This window comes from Phallusia mammillata, chromosome 4, assembly GCF_965637545.1.
Source record: "Phallusia mammillata chromosome 4, kaPhaMamm4.hap1.1, whole genome shotgun sequence".
NCBI lineage: Eukaryota > Metazoa > Chordata > Ascidiacea > Phlebobranchia > Ascidiidae > Phallusia > Phallusia mammillata.
Genome location: NC_137255.1, coordinates 24,163,796 through 24,181,158, shown reverse-complemented (window position 1 = coordinate 24,181,158; position 17,363 = coordinate 24,163,796). Strand labels below are relative to the sequence as shown.

General features: G+C 37.8%; 3 protein-coding genes across 3 annotated transcripts; 2 read left to right on the top strand and 1 right to left on the bottom strand.

Moving 5' to 3' along the window:
• Window positions 1-870: 870 nt before the first annotated feature.
• LOC145225023 (folate receptor gamma-like) lies at window positions 871-3,508 on the top strand. The gene is made up of 5 exons (XM_080091664.1): window positions 871-1,192; window positions 1,616-1,816; window positions 2,410-2,542; window positions 3,146-3,312; window positions 3,369-3,508. The coding sequence occupies exons 1-5, from the start codon at window positions 1,049-1,051 to the stop codon at window positions 3,474-3,476; spliced, it is 753 nt and encodes a 250-aa protein (XP_079947790.1). The 5' UTR covers window positions 871-1,048; the 3' UTR covers window positions 3,477-3,508.
• A 1,004-nt stretch (window positions 3,509-4,512) lies between these two features.
• LOC145225025 (folate receptor gamma-like) lies at window positions 4,513-7,770 on the top strand. Its single transcript, XM_080091666.1, has 5 exons — window positions 4,513-5,075; window positions 5,618-5,684; window positions 5,765-5,900; window positions 6,433-6,599; window positions 6,946-7,770. Exons 2-5 carry the CDS (start codon window positions 5,664-5,666, stop codon window positions 7,060-7,062), a joined length of 441 nt encoding a protein of 146 aa, XP_079947792.1. The 5' UTR covers window positions 4,513-5,075; window positions 5,618-5,663; the 3' UTR covers window positions 7,063-7,770.
• A 144-nt stretch (window positions 7,771-7,914) lies between these two features.
• On the bottom strand, window positions 7,915-10,500 carry LOC145225024 (folate receptor beta-like). Its single transcript, XM_080091665.1, has 4 exons — window positions 10,276-10,500; window positions 9,349-9,484; window positions 8,675-8,838; window positions 7,915-8,215 (listed from the first exon to the last, which is right to left on the bottom strand). Exons 1-4 carry the CDS (start codon window positions 10,357-10,359, stop codon window positions 8,099-8,101), a joined length of 501 nt encoding a protein of 166 aa, XP_079947791.1. The 5' UTR covers window positions 10,360-10,500; the 3' UTR covers window positions 7,915-8,098.
• Between the last annotated feature and the right edge of the window lie 6,863 nt (window positions 10,501-17,363).

The window sequence follows — 17,363 nt, the reverse complement described above, 5'->3', positions numbered from 1 at the left end:
AAAGTAGGGTAAAAACGTTTGGGTAACTTAAATTTGGGTATAAACCATTGGGCAACAAAACAGTTTACCCAAAATATTTGGGTATATTGCTGCTGTACCCAAAGTTCTCTCGCTCGATTTACCCAAATTGGTTTACAGTGTAAAGTAAATGTTTGTAAACAAATACCCACATACAGATCTTGTGTATAAGACCGACCATGCTGAGGCTCTGCTGTTGACACAGCGGTTGTTGCAACGTGCTTGTGTATTCACAAGGGTATTCACTACACACAAACTCTCGGGAAAAGACAATTTTGTTTGTGATAATATTACTCGGTTAAGCTTATGTCCTAAATTTTACCAGTTTGTACATTGTTTCGTTTAACACGTTGCTGCTGTAACCGTTTCTTGTCGCTAAATGCAGAAGTCTGGAATAAATTTGCTGCAAGCAAAACTTTACAATAACTTGTTGACTTAGGAAGGTTCTATTGATTCTGGAGCTATACCTTGTTGATTTTTGATTTGAGTCATTTTTCTCCACGATTTAGTTGAGTTAACTTCATGCACAGGCAAAAATGCGTTTTTCAACTTTTCAATTGGTAAGCAAAGTCGTGCAGTTCAAGAGATTTTCGGCTTTACAAACAGATTCCTGTAGGTACAACATACTTTGTCACAAAGTAATTTAATTAGGCTACCCCCAAAGTAAGTTATTTGCTAGCTACTTAAGCTACTTATTAACCAACATGTTGTGGTCAAAGTACATGTGATAATCACAGCTACCAAACACTTAGAAAGCAAATAGATTAGCGGTTTAGTGGACACTGAGAGTATTTGTATTGGGGTCGAGGTTGGTAGCTGTATTAAAAAATAGGAAAACAAAAAATATATAAAAGCCGCTGTGGATTTTTTTAATCGTTTACTTTGGTGTCCTACTTTTTCCAATATACCCCTCTGATCTTTATTGGTAGATTCTGCTTCGCGATACTAGAGTTTAAAATTTAGGGTTAAACGATTTTTACAAAGGCGTTGGTTAATAACTTTTGTCTGATTTTGGACAGAAGATTTCAAAATGAAAGCAAAATCGTATGTAGTTTATTTCCTAATTGTGCTTTCGGTGTTTGCCATAGCTGATGAGGATGTATGCGATTTATGCCTGAATTCAGAAGTTTACAAAGACAAGCCTAGTCCGGAAAGTGGCGGTCTGTTCAATAAGGTAAACAGGCAATGCACGTGTATTACCTTTTTAATTAGACAGTACTGTAAGGGCCTTTTTTTTAAAAATAGAACCTACTTAAATAAACGCGTATATACTAAAATCTATTCAACACAATCTCTTTGTCAATAGTCTTTTAAAAAATTACTTTTCAATTACGTGTGTCGCGTTCCTTCGTTTTGTATAAGTTATGGAAAACGCTATTTGTGCACCTTGAAAGCAATCAGTTATTTTTTGGACCTTACTGAACAAATATTGCATATTTAATCACATACCTTCAGTGTATGCGTACCATGACTTTGAAAATACAAGAGGTAAATATTTGATACCATCACTCATTCTTTATCTAAAAACGTTTTCTGTGCAATTTGTTGAACAGAAATAAGGAGAACTCCTGAAAGACATATTTATCTTTTTTGACAGTGCTCGGCTTTTCAAAGCAGATCGTGTTGCACAAACGAGACAGCCTACAAAATCCATTTAGAGGGTCCGGGTGCTTTATACAACTTGGTGTACAACCACTGTCCCGCTGAAAAGAACATGTCGTCACAATGTAGGGAGCGATTTAAGGAGCAGGATTGTTTCTTTCACTGCTCACCTAACATTGGACCGTGGATTGAGAACGTAAGTGATAGGGTTGTCGGTTTGAATCCCACCCTTCTCTATGAATTAAGTTAAGACCAGCAAGTCTGGCCGGCTTCTTGGTCAGGTTTGGACTAGGATTTCAACAAACCAGGCTTGAATCCGATCTCACTACTATAATCTCGGTATTATCTTTGCCGCATTTTTACTGACTTACAGGCCTGATTAAAAAAAGGTTAGGACTCATTTTTATTTCAAGGCCGCTTGCAAATCCTAGCATTATGGATTTTAATGTTCGTTTGTCTTTGCAATTGATACTGCTTTATGTCACTGCTTCCCAAACTGGGATCGCAAACCTACAGGGTTTTATGCGATGACTTTGCGCTTAATGTTTGAAATAACTTAGTTACATAATATATTTAATTACTTGAACATTCTATGGAGAAGAAGGTATGCAAAAAAAGATATTGATTAAATTGCAGTTGTGCACCCCTGCTTTTAATACTTCTTTTTTCTTTTAAGTTTGGGTTTAAAACCTTTCTAATCAATTTTGGCTACACATATAGGTGGATGGAAAAACTGTAATAGATTGTTGGTGGTTTTATATTTTTGAAATTCTATACTATTTTTGTAAGCTTCCCAATTCCACAAGGCAGAAGCCTCGCAACATGCCATTGTCAGCTGAAACTTGCAATGCCTGGTATGAAGATTGTAAAGATGATTATACATGCACGGATGATTGGAGCAGTGGATGGGATTGGAGCACTGGTAAAAATGCATTAAAGACTTGAATAACAACTATACATGAGTACGTTGGAAAATATAAATTAACCCGCTCCGGTGTTTAATTCTGCTATCCATAACTTACTTTTAGTGATATTACCTTCAAAATAATGTTTTATTTAAAAAGTTAAAAATGACTTAATGTCTTCCAACAAACTCTGATATAAGATGGCTAGAGTAGGCCCTCGTAGAATCTGCTGCACTTATGAGCCTTTATAGATCGAAACATCGTAAGTTACACTGTCTGCGGCATAATAATAAAAAAAAACATTTAACTTTAACCTATACAGACAGTATATATTGTCGACCTATTAGGTCTCAACAATTCAGCTGGTGACGAGAGATAGATAGATAGACCAGCTGCATTGTTTAGACCAAACACATTGAAAAATACTGATAGATGGCGTAAAGAGCACCCTAGTCTCCCTAACCGTTAGCACTTGTGCAAAATTTGATTTCAAATATTAGCAAATGAAAAATTGTTCACACAATTTCACTCATATATACTAGAGAATCACCCAGATATAAACCCATGATTTAATAGAGAAGATTCCAGACAATTTTACTTTCATTTTGCCTCTTTTGCAGGTATTAACGTTTGCAAGTCAGGTTCAGTTTGTAGAAAATTTTCCCAATACTTCGCAAATGCAGTCACGATGTGTGAAAACCTTTATCCTGGAGAATATAAAGTTGTTGAAAACGGTCAAACTAGATTGGTATTTTGGTTCGATACAGATGTAAATCCAAATGACCAGGTATTTTTTACTTGTTTTTTAACCTATCATCATTTATTTGATTTAATTTTCTCCAGGTTGCAGCAGAGTACGCTGAACAGAATGGTTTGCGTTGCCATGCAAACAGGTTGCACTTCGGAAATTTATTTCTCCTGCTCACAACGGTTTTTTGTCGCAATATGTAAAATACAAGTACAATTTAAGCGGACATATCATAGTTGAATTGTTTTTACTGGAATTACATATAGATAAGCTTATATTGTAATTATAGTTCAAGTAAGTCAGTGGTTCTCAACCTTTTAGGAATCGCGTATCACCTGACAACTTTTTTTATTGTTGCGTACCACCTAAAGTCCTAAACCCTGTTTGAATAGATAAACCAAGAAATAGGCCCATTTTCTTAACCTGGTTACCATATTTAGTTTTGCCCAAACCAGGGCTGATCAGTTTAGTCAGTTGAGTTGCAATTTTATATCGGACTTAAATTAGGTATTAGGTTCTAATTCTGTAATCGGTATATCACAGAAATCTACTCGCGTACCACCTGAAAAGTTCTGACGTACCACTAGTGGTACGCGTACCACAGTTTGAGAACCACTGAAGTAAGTTAATAGGCATCTTCAGTATCCGAAAACATCAAACTGTGTTGAAAAATCGTAAACAAGTTAAAAGCAAAGCGTAAAACAGAGTTGTCAATTCTTTTTCGCAACGACTGCGATTCATTTTTCTCAGCTATACATTTGCTTTTTTAAAAAATCCCTTTATTGTTACATAAATCACAACGGTGCATAGGTTCTTAGCAACAGTTATAACGTAATAGATGTATGAAAGGCGGAAAAGTGTATCAATTTATTAAAGGATGTCTAACACCACATTTTAGAACTTGAGGCGAAACTTTAACTTATCGCTAGTTCGACTTTACCTCAGCACGTCTTCTAATTTATATTGTAATTGAAGAGTTTGCAGGAATTAAAATAAACATTAAACAAATTTATTTTTATTCAAGTGTTGGTTTGTTGGGTCCTTTTGCTTCTTTGATGTGCGTTTTGGCATTTCAATCCCGCCTTTAAAATATAATACACAGCACTTTCAGTTTAAGCTTCTATCTCTTTTTTATCCACTGTATTAGGTCCTCTAGAAACACAAATCGCAAGTCATTGCACATATAATTAGATACAATGTTGGCAAACGCTCGTTATTTTGACATTGAATTTTATTGCCTTTGTAACTTTTGAGCTAAGTGTTGTTAAAACTATTTGAACTTAGCTGTTGTTAAATTTTTTTGCGTCAAGTCATTGTCACGGGTTAAAAACTCTTTTTATGGCACAAATCCGTATTTTGTTTTTTTTTCATCCAAAAATTGTTTGAACAAGGTGCATGGTAATCACGGGGTTATTTGTTAACCATTTTGAAATTGAATGCAGACTGCAGGTCATAAATCGTTTAAGCCACGGATGAAGGTCATTAGCCTTGCAGCTTTGCAGTAACTGCAATCCCTTGTAATTTTCTCACATGCTATTGAATATAAATTAAACTTTCGGCTTGGGGGATGCATTTTATCGTTTAACTTGGCACGTTTTCTAATCGATGTTTTGTTTTCGTAGTTTTACAGGAATTTGAGATAAATGTTAAATAAAGTAATGTGTATTCGAGTGTTAGTATGTTTGGTACTATTTGCATTTTTGTTGTGCGTTTCCGCAAAGCAAGAAGAAGTTTGTAATTTGTGCATTGACGGGAAGTATCACAAAAGCGAACCCGGACCGGAAGCAAATTTATACAGCAAGGTATGAACAAATTGTGGTAGCCTCAACCCCCCACCACAATATCCAATACTGTCAGTTAAGGATAATTATAAACATAAATACACATTTATCCATCATTTTTGAACTCTTGTTTGCTGCGTTTACTTAAATGTGTGCCTCATACGCTCATGCTTATTATACAAATGTTTTCCTTCATTTTCACTATAATTTTCAATCTGTTTTGCTTCCATACCGCATCTGAATATTTCCCTCAAAAATGGTAGTTTGTGCTCAACTCGTACTTGCGCAATAGTGGACTCGAATATACCACATGAGTATTCTTGCTATATAGTTATGATGTTTATTGCAACATAAAAAGCCACTAGGATGTTAACAAACTTTGGTGTCAGTCACTTGAATTATGTGCTCTGATGTTTTCCCAAAATATTAGGTGAGGGTTTCTGTTTTTTTTAGCATGCCTAGGAGACTGATATATCGAAACAATGCTTTGAATATGATTTATGATTCAACACCATTAAATGTGTTATTTTTAATATCATGACTTTTTTGTATAAATTATGTAGTGCTCCCCATGGAAGTCCCAACTGCTTCTATGAATGTTCACCAGATATGGGACCTTGGATGGAAAAAGTGAGTATCCACTGATGCGTTTTTTTGCAAAGTCGTTTGTTTAATGGTGCCATAAACTTTAAAGAGGTTTGTTATACCAGGACTCAGCCTCGCACCGAAATGAACGGTTTCGTAACGTTCCATTGTCACTTGATGCCTGTGAAGCTTGGTTTAACGACTGTAAGGACGACTATACATGCCTACAAAACTGGGCTGTGGGATGGGACTGGACTACAGGTGTTGTAGCTTAATTGATCCACAAAACAATAAATATTTATAACATATTCTGTCCTCATTTAGGAAAAGAAGGTTAATTTGTATTTTTAGACAAGAATTTTTTGTAGTCAATTACTAAATTAAGTTAAATAACTCATGGTTTTATTTAAGTCCGCTAACCAGAATGTACCAATTTACACACATTCAATATTCCAGCATTACAACTTACACCATACTTCAGCATTACAACACACAAAATATTCCAACGTTTTGAATCAGTAACCCGTGTTGTAATAAAAACTAACTGAAAGGAATTTTAATGTGGGGAATAATGGTAGGATTTTAGCAACAAAAGTAGAAAGTAAGATTCCTGCAATGCCATGCACTACTGCATTCGTCATGTAAGCCTAAATTACAAAAATGCTAATATTGATTTACTGTACCGTTGAAAACACTTTGAAGCACCACTACACACTAATCACTGGGTCATCTAATCAAGCCAATATCAATAAACAAATTAGGAATTGATGTATTTTTACTTTTGTATTTTCAGGGACAAATGTTTGCCCAGCAGACAAACCATGCAAGAAGTTTACGGAAATTTTCGCTTCAGCAATCGAAATGTGTGAAACTGTTTATCCTGACGATTTTAAAGTGGTGACAAATGGTGATCCCGCAATGGTTTTGTGGTTTACAGGCGAAAATAATCCTAATGATGAGGTATGTAACTGCCAAAACGTCCTTTCTGTTGTATTGTTTTGACTGTAAAATTTAATAAGTGTACTTCTTTAACCGTTTTTAAGATGGATTTATTTCTCAAATTATTGGGTATCTCTATTGTGATTATATTATTTGCCACACATGGTTACTGTTTTTTTTAAACAAATTCCGCAATCAAGAGTTGCAAGTTTTTACTTGGTTGGAGCCTCTAAGCTTACAGTTTAAACATTCCAATATTGTTCTTTACCAGCGCTTTAGATAAGCACACAAACATAAACTCAATATTAAACTGGATAGAATTTAAAATATTTGCACTTTAAAACAACGTCTGTCGTTTTGTCGTTAGGTGGCAACACATTACGCCAAGGAGATGAACTTGCGTTGTGGAGCTGGAAAACTCATCGACAATATTGTACTTACGACACTGATGGCCATAATTTCCATTGCACTTTTCCAGTATTAATTGCATGAAAACTCTTGTTGAATAATAATTGCTCGATTTATCCACTGCTCTAATGTCAGCAATATTAAAAATCGCGACCATACTCCACAAAGGAAACCATCTGTATGTTATGCACTGTTATTTGATTACCATAATATAAATGAATTTTGCCGGTCTGCGATGATGGATACTTTAACTCTGGTTTCTTTGCAGTTGTATGTCCGGACCCCACCATGTGAGCCATGCGTTGCTTACATGGTAAATAAAATGCACACACCATATAACGATGTTAATCCTTTGTGCATTGACGTACCTGATCTGTATGATTAAATGGATTGTAATGGTGTATGCCAATTCAGATGGCTTTCTAGTTTGTTTGTTTTTGAACTGTAACGGTCGTATACAGGTGTTGATTACACTTTATTAGAAACAATTGTGTTTTCGGTTGAGAAATATAAATTAAAATATTGCACGTCGGTAATTTTGCGATAAGTAAAATTCAAAATGATGATTATGCATCCCCAAAATGTAACTACTATATGATATGGCTGCAGCGCGTTTAGTCACCAATTGTGCCCTACACTGTTTTGCGCTCCGTATCTTTTTAACGTTGGCAGCTATTTCATGCTTAGGGATTGTTTTAGTGCTATTCTGTCGCTATGCGTTCTTTCAGCCAAGCAAAATAAACTCAAATCAACTACTACAAGGTGATTTTGTTCCTGTTCGCTTAAGCCATTGGATCACGTTTTAAATATATAATACACATTAGTTTCGATTTGAACCACTTTTTCTTTTATATCCACAATAGGTCATTTAGGAACACAAAATCGCAAGCCATAGCAAATATTAGGCTGTAAAGTTGACAATAGGCAATTATTTTTGACATTTGAAATTTATTCCACATCGCAGCGCTTCAATGTCTTCAATGTCAATTATTCAACATCAAAATAATATAATAAGAAGCATAAAATACAACTATGTCTTTTAATACTTATCCTACTTATGCTACAGTAAATGCTTCACTTAACAAACATTTTCCAAAATGCTTTATAAGTAGTTAGTATTGAAAGAATGCAAGGGAGATTATAGCCATCAGTGTCGTAAGTACGATATTGTCGATGAGTTTTCCAGCTCCACAACGCAAGTTCATTTCTGTAGCGTAGTATGCTGCCACCTAACGAGACAAAACAGGTATGTGAGAAGTTTAATAGATCTATGGTTAAAGTTTTAATATAGAGTTTGAGTTTGTGTACTATCTGAAAGAACAGCAATATATTTTTAGAAATAAAACAGCAATTTGACAATAAATGTAGAACGCATTGGATCATACTGGTCACTATGAAAACCTGATATGGCACTTCCCAATGTTTTGAGCATTTTTGAAGAAAGAACAATATCAAAAGATTAAAAAAACGCAGAAACATAGATATTCATACCGACAGTATGGGCGATACAGACAACAGTCGCTTATAATAAAAGACTGTAAATTTAGTAAGTCTTTAGCAATAAAAAATAACAAAGAAACGCAGAGCCTGAATAAAATATCTATATCTTTAAATACTGTGGAAGACTTCACACATAAAAAACCTTACAATAAAAAAAATCCAAAATGGAAGTCTCAGCAGTTACTTACCGCATCATTAGGATTCGTGTCTCCTAGAAACCATAAAACCATCGTGGGACCATTGGTTGTTACTTTAAAATCGTCAGGATAAATTGTTTCACACATTTCGGTTGCCGAGGTGAAAATTTCAGAAAACTTCTTGCATGGTTTGTCTGCTGGACAAACGTTCGTTCCTAAAACACACATACACACACACAAAATTATTAATTCGTTATTTGCCTATTGATATTGGCTTGATTAGATGACACAACGATTAGTGTGTTGTGGTGCTTAAATCGTGTTTTAAGTATATTAACATTTACCATTTCTCCATTGTGTTTTAGTCCTAAAATTCAGATGTACCTGACAATATGAAAATCTTACTTTATACCTTTTGGTGCCAAAATTCTACCCATATTGCGCACATTAAAGTTGATTTCAGTTGGTGATTTTATTGCAACACTTGCACTAAAGGGTTGCTGGTTCGAATACCGACCTAAGCCTTACATGTTTTTAAATATGGATTGTGTCGGCTGGCATATTTTGGAAAAGCTTCTTGTGATTCAACCTACTGCTAACAATAAGTTTGTCCAAAAGCAAAATAAAAATAGACTTTTTTCTCATGGACCTTCCTTTAGTTGTTAAGAACACATGCTATGAAATGTCAATAGGTTGCAGAACAAACAACGAAACAGCTAAAATACCTGAAGACCAGTCCCATCCCACAGCCCAATTGTCTTTACATGTGTAATCATCCTTGCAGTCATTAAACCAAGCATTACAGACTGCAGGTGACAATGGCACATCCCGAAATCTTTCCGAACGGTGCGAGTTTGGTTCCTAACAAAAAACGCAAGTTAGCCATTACATTCATTTTTTGGAAGTTAAAATTCAGTATGTTTATATGGCACAATCAAACAAACGACACTTTAAGGCTGATCCGTTCGATGTTTCCCTGTTTTGAAGTGAGTCAATGGCTTTAATCTTTCAACTGTCACAGGAGGGTAAACAAAGTAGTTTTAAGTGTTTATAGAAAGTCGCCAAAACACAATTTTGAAACTTTTATGTAAATTGATGAATTGAAAATTGAAAATTTTGACAACGATGTAAAACAGATATTTTGCGATTTTGGGTTCTCTTATTTTTTCTTTAAGAAAAGTTGAAGTTAAATGTTACCTTTCATATTAGTGACTGATATTGAAGATAAATTAACGCCCAAAGTTTCTTCAGTGCAAAATTTTTAGAAAATTATTACCTCATTTAAGTGTTATTTGGAACACTATACGCAGATCTGTTCATAAGTTTAATGATAAAAATAACGGCCTAAACACACGCAAAAAGCGACATCCTTTAGTGTTCAAACGTTTCGGCAAATGCTGATGTGGCCCATCATATTACTGATGATCTTACGAGCATTTTTCGAAACATTTGAGCAATAAAGCATATTGCGTATTACCTCTATTTGGGCCGTTATTTTTTTCATTTTTTGGGGGAAATTAACCAACTTTGAAAATCTAGGACAGGAATTTTGCCGTTTAAAGGCATACCACCACACAAATGGTAAGGAAAGTTAGTTACACTAATAAAATCATAGATCGAAATAGCATGTAATGTTTGTAGTATGTACTCACTTTAACCATCCAAGGCCCAATATTTGGTGAACATTCATAGAAGCAGCTATTCTCTTGAAATCGATCCCGGCACTTCGCAGACATTGGGTTGTTAGGACAATGATTGTATGTGAAGTCGTACAGAGCGCCTGGCCCACCCTGATGCGCCCAGTAAGCTGTTTGGTTGGTGCAACATGAACGAGACTTCCACGGAGAGCACTACCAACATTACACGAATATAAAATGTTAATACTGAAGCTTTCATGATGCTGACAATCTGGCAAGAATTAACATATACAGCGCCCTAATGAATGGTTTCAAATGCTTTTAATATTCTACCAACGACTAGCAATGGACAGCCAGTTAAGACACGCTCAAGCATTGCCTGTGTCCATTTAAAAAGCAAGATAAAATTCTCTATTTTCAGTGGCATATACACATCACATTTAACTCAAGGCAAAACTGTACAATAGAACTAAATCCCTCAAACACACGCAGTTGCTGGCAGACCCTGAAACCACTGGACAAGAAACTCTTGTCTTGACTGTTATACCGAAAACAAATAACAGAGCACTCAATTATCAGCACTGGTTTTCGCGTGGTGTAATCAGAGGCAGGAATGCTTGTGGACATCAACGTGGGAAATTAGTGCATAGCGCGTACAATACGGAAATGTGAGTACAAAGTACGCTTTAAGGGAACACACTCAGTGAAAATGTTAAGTGAAAACGGGTGGAAGCTAAAAGTGCAAATGTAGGATGAAGCATGTGTGATAGGTATAAACGTTACAGCGTAAAATCATTCAGCACAGATCAGGAAAAGTATACACGTGTATTCATATTTATCATTTTCTTTAACTAATCCTATTAAAGGACTATTTTTTAAACCACATTATACTCTATATACCTTGCTGTATAAATTATCTTCTGGTCCTGGCTCGCTTTTGTGATACTTCCCGTCAATGCACAAATTACAAACGTCTTCTTGTTCTGCGGAAACGCACAACACGGAAGCAAACAGAACCAAACATAATAACACCCGAGTAGACATAATTAGTTATTACAAAACCTTATCAAATTTCTGCAAAACTACAAACACAGCATTGATAAAATATCGAAAAAATATCGCCTTTGCCATACACAATCACAATCAATGTACTCCCATTCGATACATTCCTGCAAGAGGGGTGAGCAACGGGGTACGCGTTGTGCATTGTGTTTGCCATGTAAACAATGCATGCTACCTGCGTGCTGGCCGAGACATGCCATGGTATGACTGACGTACACTGGTTGGTTAATCTGTAACACACTGAGGATTGTGTAATACATAGTAAGCTGAAGTGTTTCGTAAGATCAAATGGTAATGTATCCTTTTGACCAACAATGCCCGAACCCGAACCCGAACCCGAACCGTAAATTATATTATCCGAACCGTAAATTACACAACCGATCCAGAGTTGAATTAGATATTTTTAATGTTTCATTAGACTCTTCAGATAATAGGTAAAATTGAAATTGTCGGAAAGGTGATTCAATAAAAAATCAGTTTAAAATCGCAAACCTGTCGGAACCGGGTAAATTGCGCAAACCGGATCTAAACCCGAACCCTAAAAATACATTGTAACCTGAGCCGAGGCCAAACCCCTAAAAACAAATAAAAAATGAACGCGAATCGAACCTGAACCCATATGACAAGCGGCTAGACGGTGTGCATTATTTGACTGTGCTGTTTGTTGAGAAAATGTTTGCTTTTGATTTGAGACCGGAATACTTTACCCTGTGTGATCCAGACTTTCACAATTTTGCAAACATGGTCGAGTGGTCAGGAAAGCTATAAATCCGGGAGATTTGGTTTAAATATAATGCACTTGATTCGGTCCAGACTTTACACTATGCTACATTGATGTCCCAGACAAAAAATATTTTCGGTTTTATTTCGAGCTTTATTCCAAACAAAATTCGGGTTCTGGTCTGGTTTTGGACTTGCCCTTTGGGGTGCGTGATTTTAAACCTGATTACCCAGAAGACGACAGCTCGACAGAGGACAAACTCAAGCGGTAAAGATCAAATAAATTCAAACAAACACTTGTATTCACATGCTCTTTGTTCAAACAATTTGGAAATTTACTGCAATAAAGCCATGATGGTTTATCACATTGTGTCGTGAAAAGTGTGTTTGAAAAGATTTCACGCAAACATTTTAACAAGCAGCCCAACCTCAAATTGTTTAAAAACGCAAAAACGCTTTGCAGTGCAATAAAATTCAATGTAACAAATAATAGCCTATTGTAGTACATCAGTTACAAAGACTTTTGATTTTGTAAACTGGTGTGTGTACTTTCACAGCGTTTGTAAAAGCGTCTGCATGGAACAGAATATGCTAGCAATTAACAGAACAGTTAATATTCAGAAAGTAAAATGTGTGAGAATTATCGTTTCGATAACGCCTTAAAATATTTGCATTCTTTACAGATCATAAGCGTTGTATTTTCAAACAAAATAATGCTATTGCAATTATGACTGTACCTGTACTGAGTTTTGTGTTGTACGGCTTTTTCTTGTGCGTTTCAGCTGTGAAAGAAGATGCATGTAATTTGTGTATGGAAGCAAAGTATCATAAAAGTAAGCCTGGCCCTGAAGATGGTTTATACAACAAGGTATGGAGTATATACTGTTGTCTGGAGTAGAAATGGTTTTATTTTCAGATTTGATTGAACAGTAGCAATATTTGCTGCTGAAAAATGCATTGTGTTAAGTTATTCAACCAAAACTTACATACAAGTTGCATTGATAAATCTGTCATATAGATGCCACTGTTTGGTACATGGCAATGTTTTAGTAGTTATGTTTACAAATTTCACAATAAACTTTTAGTTGTTGCGATAGTTGTTGTGTTTTCAATCACGTTTGCGCCTTGCTTCTTTACAGAGTCCAAATAAGCACAGTTTGCTTGTTGTAACTTAGGTTGTATTCATTCGAAATCAGTAAAATAGAATAGTAACGTAGTAAGTGAACAGCCTTTTATAGGCTCACGAAGTAATTGCAAACGCACCAATTACATTCCTGCAGTAGGCACAAATCAAGCGCGTACACACACACAACGCATAGCAATTAAAATAACACAAGAATGCCTCGAGCCGCGTGCTCGGGAATAGCGCGGTTGCGTTCCACAACACCTCCCCTTTTAAATTATTGTTCACCCTGAACATCGTAGCCGAACCTCCTCGGCTGTAGACGTTGTCTCTTCGAGCGACGGGGATTGTCAGGACCAAACCTCGGGGAATCGGGAGGAGTAGATGAGGATGATGCTGGTATATCAGTGTACGGGACCAGCGGAATATGCTCTGACGGAAATGAGAGTTCAGGCTCACCCGGGTCATCGTCTTCATTAGGGTATCTGGGGCGAAGTTGGTCAAGGTGACGTCTCCAGATTGGACCACGAGGAAATACTCTCACGTTAAATGTTCTACTCCCACAGCATTTAACGATAGTGGCAGGAACCCATCTTTTCGAACCATCGTGTCTAGATCCAAAATATTGCGCGTAACATGGATCACCATTTCGGAAACTGATACGCACTAGTTTGTTGTTCTTCGACACGGCATTTTGTTGCTGGCGTTGTAAGACATGTGTAGGTGATGGTACCATCGTGTCAATGAGCGATCGAATTTGTCGAGCGTTGAGCAGCTCGCTCGGGGAGAAACCGCTAGAATTTGGGGTTCTTCGATACTGAAGAAGAAACTCCTGTAAAGCTTCTTTCGGGGGTTTCTCCGACTTCTTCATTGCCTTCTTGAACGTTTGAACTAGCCGTTCGGCGGAGCCATTTGTAGACGGGTGATAAGGCGCACCCGTAAGATGAACAATACCCCTCTGCCGGCAGAAATCCTGGAACTCGGCAGAAACGAAAGCTTGCGCGTTATCCGAGACAATAGTGTGTGGATAACCAAAATGTGCGAAGTCTTCTTCGAGCAAGTTCATGGTCGCCTTGGACGTCATCAATGAAGTAGCATGAATGCATGGGCACTAGAATAGGCGTCGATCATGAGCAACCAATTGCTTCCCAAGAAGTTTACAGCATGGTCGATGTGAACACGACTCCATGTTTTTTCAGGAATCATCCATGGATGGACAGAAGGTGTAGTGGGAAGGTTTTGCTGTTCTCCGCATATAGAACATTTTCAGCAAAGAATTAGAATATCGTCATCAAGGTTCGGCCAGTACACTGCAGACCTAGCCAACTGCTTCATCCTTTGAATGCCAAAGTGACCTTGGTGTAGCAGTTGCAGCACGTGTTGTCGTAGCTTTTGCGGAATAACCAATCGAGTTCCATAGAAAAGACAACCGTGAGAAACTGTCAATAAATCAGCAGACCTGCGAAACTTTGCAGCTGGATCATTCGAGGAAAGAGTTGTTGGCCAACCGTGTTGGACAAAACGCATGACTCGGGAAAGAACATCATCTTTTCCGGATTCCTTCTTCATGGTGTTGGGGTCTGTGGGCTGGACTTGACGACTTAGCGTGGTGATGGTGCAAACAGTGTCGACATCATCTGTAGTTTCCTCTTTGTCAAAATAGGCATCTTCCCCTTGTGGTAAACGGCTGAGTGCATAGGCGTTCTGGTGACTGGCGGTCTTCCTGTACTCGATTTTGTATTTAAACTGACCAAGGAAAAGCGCCCATCGTGCTAACCGATTTGCCGCAAGTGGAGGTGTTGGCTTGGTAGGACCAAAAAGTGCCAACAATGGCTTGTGGTCGATGACAAGAATGAATTCACGACCAAAAAGATACTGGTAAAACTTCTTCAGTGCAAAGATAATTGAAAGACCCTCTTTTTGGATTTGGCTGTAGTTGCGCTGACTGGAGGAGAGTAGCTTTGAGACATTGGCAATTGGCCTCTCGCTTCCGTCCGAATAGCGATGAAAAAGTACGGCACCAATGCCAACACTGGACGCATCACAAGATATCCCAATAGGAAGAGAAGGATCAAAGTAAGTTAAGACATTGTCAAAAGACAGCCATGTCTTCAATTGGCGGAAAGCTTTTGATTGTTCGTTATTCCAACTCCAAAGAACTTTGTCTCGAGTCAGACGATACAGAGGTTCAGCAATGGAAGAAAAACTTGGTGGCAAAAATTTGCTATAAAATTGAACCGACCCAAGGAACGAACGTAGCGCCGATACGTCTTTCGGTGCAGGCATATTGAGCACACCATCGAGTTTAGAAGCTTTCCTGATGCCGTCTTTATGAAGTAAATGACCCAAGTATTCAACTGTGGGTTGTGCAAATTTGCATTTCTCGAAACGACAGCGAAGCCCCTTCTCACTTAAACGTTGAAGCAATCGACGAAGATTGTTTAAGTGATCTTTTGCCGATGAACCGCTGACAAGTAAATCATCGAGATATACAGCCACTCCTGGGAGATCTTGCGTCAGTTCGTCCATAATCTGTTGAAAGTATCCCGGAGCCGAGGTGATGCCAAACGGTAATACATTTTGCAGCAAGACACCTCGGTGAGTGCTCAAAGCCAACCTTTTCCGGCTTTCGGGACCTAGATGTATTTGGTTGTACGCATCAGCAAGATCGATTTTCGTGAAACCAAATTCTCCTCGAAGCTTCTGCATCAAAGTATCTGGAAGAGGTAGTGGATGTCGATGGAGTGCCAATTGGGGATTTACCGTGGCTGAATAATCCCCGCAAAGTCTTAGTCGTGGCCTGTTGTGAGTTGACAACGGTGCTTTTCGAACGGGAACCACCGGTGTACCCCAGTCATTGAACTTCACTGGAGTCCAGATTCCTCGCGCGATTCCTGCATCATATTCACGGGCAACATCTTCTTGTAGCGCAAATGGCACAGAACGGTGCTTAAAGAAAACCGGTTTAGCCTCTGCTTGAAACTTCACTTCAAGCTCTAAACCTTTCAAGCAACCAAGTTCAGGTTTGAAAATGTCTTTAAACTCGTTGCAAAGACTTCCGCAAGCATCTTGTAAAGGCAGATAGCGTTGGTCGTCTGACGTAACAACGGAATTAACGCAATCTTTGGGAGATGAATGATGCAGTATGTCGTCAACCGTAATCTCCAAAGAACAAATGGCACTGCGACCAAGCAAATTTAAGCGCGGAACTTTCGTGACAAAGAAATCTTGATCAAAGACTCGACCACCATACGTAGTTGGCATCGTAAACATACCCAACAAAGGCACTGGGTGCTTTGTCGCAGAATTAAAACGTCGATCAGGAGCCCGAAGCTTAGGCGACCCGATTCTCTTCCAATCGTGGATAGACAAGAAATTTCCACTGGTTGCTGTATCCAGCTCAAACTCGCAAAATTTGCCAAAAAGTGACACCACAATCTCCAACTTGTGTAGTGGGGAATGAGTGGAAATTGACTTCAGAAAATGAACATTCGTCATCGAATTGACCACATCGGACTTCTTCTTACGGCAAGCATCTTCAGTATGACCTATGCCAGGGGTCATCAAACTTTTTATTTTGCGGGCCGGATAAGTTTAAAATTGATTCGCGCGGGCCGCATAGTTTACATGCCCCAGCGATTTTTATAGGGGCGCCAAGAGATGGTCTTTCCACAATCCCATTCAAAATCTGGTAATGCGACTGTTAAACTGTACAGCTGGTCTCATCATACGAGCAATGCTTCTATATTACGTCACAAGTAACAAAATAAGGCAATTGTTTGCACACAATTAACACTTGTAGTTCAATTTGTGACGTAACAAACCGGCTTTGAATCAATCTTGAGCGTTGTAATCCTATGAAACTAGGTCAGTGGTTCTTAACCAGGGGTACGTGTACCCCTTGGGGGTACAAAGCATCAAAGCAGGGGGTACGACATGCAGGGTGAAATTATATGCTATTTAGGCATATTTGTGAAGAATGCGCAACAAGGTACTTTGTTATATGTTTAGAACGGGCTAGTTTTGTCCTACTTAGAATACTGATTTCATGCATGCATTCAACACCCAAGTTATAAATACACTAGGTTTAATTCCTATTATTACAATTTTATTACTTCCGTTGGCCATTGTAGACAGGGGGTACGAGAAAATTTTATGAAAGCTCAAAGGGTACGAGCGCAAAAAAGGTTAAGAAACA

Excerpts from the sequence above, each read along its gene's own strand:
- LOC145225023 (XM_080091664.1), top strand. The coding sequence starts at position 1,049 with ATGAAAGCAAAATCGTATGTAGTTTATTTCCTAATTGTGCTTTCGGTG. Across the intron at positions 2,543-3,145 it reads TGGATGGGATTGGAGCACTG|GTATTAACGTTTGCAAGTCA; the intron begins GTAAAAATGCAT and ends CCTCTTTTGCAG. Across the intron at positions 3,313-3,368 it reads ATGTAAATCCAAATGACCAG|GTTGCAGCAGAGTACGCTGA; the intron begins GTATTTTTTACT and ends AATTTTCTCCAG.
- LOC145225025 (XM_080091666.1), top strand. The coding sequence starts at position 5,664 with ATGGGACCTTGGATGGAAAAA. Across the intron at positions 5,685-5,764 it reads TGGGACCTTGGATGGAAAAA|GACTCAGCCTCGCACCGAAA; the intron begins GTGAGTATCCAC and ends TTGTTATACCAG. Across the intron at positions 6,600-6,945 it reads AAAATAATCCTAATGATGAG|GTGGCAACACATTACGCCAA; the intron begins GTATGTAACTGC and ends TTTTGTCGTTAG.
- LOC145225024 (XM_080091665.1), bottom strand. The coding sequence starts at position 10,359 with ATGTCTGCGAAGTGCCGGGATCGATTTCAAGAGAATAGCTGCTTCTAT. Across the intron at positions 9,485-10,275 it reads TTGGGCCTTGGATGGTTAAA|GAACCAAACTCGCACCGTTC; the intron begins GTGAGTACATAC and ends GTTTTTTGTTAG. Across the intron at positions 8,839-9,348 it reads GGGATGGGACTGGTCTTCAG|GAACGAACGTTTGTCCAGCA; the intron begins GTATTTTAGCTG and ends TGTGTGTTTTAG.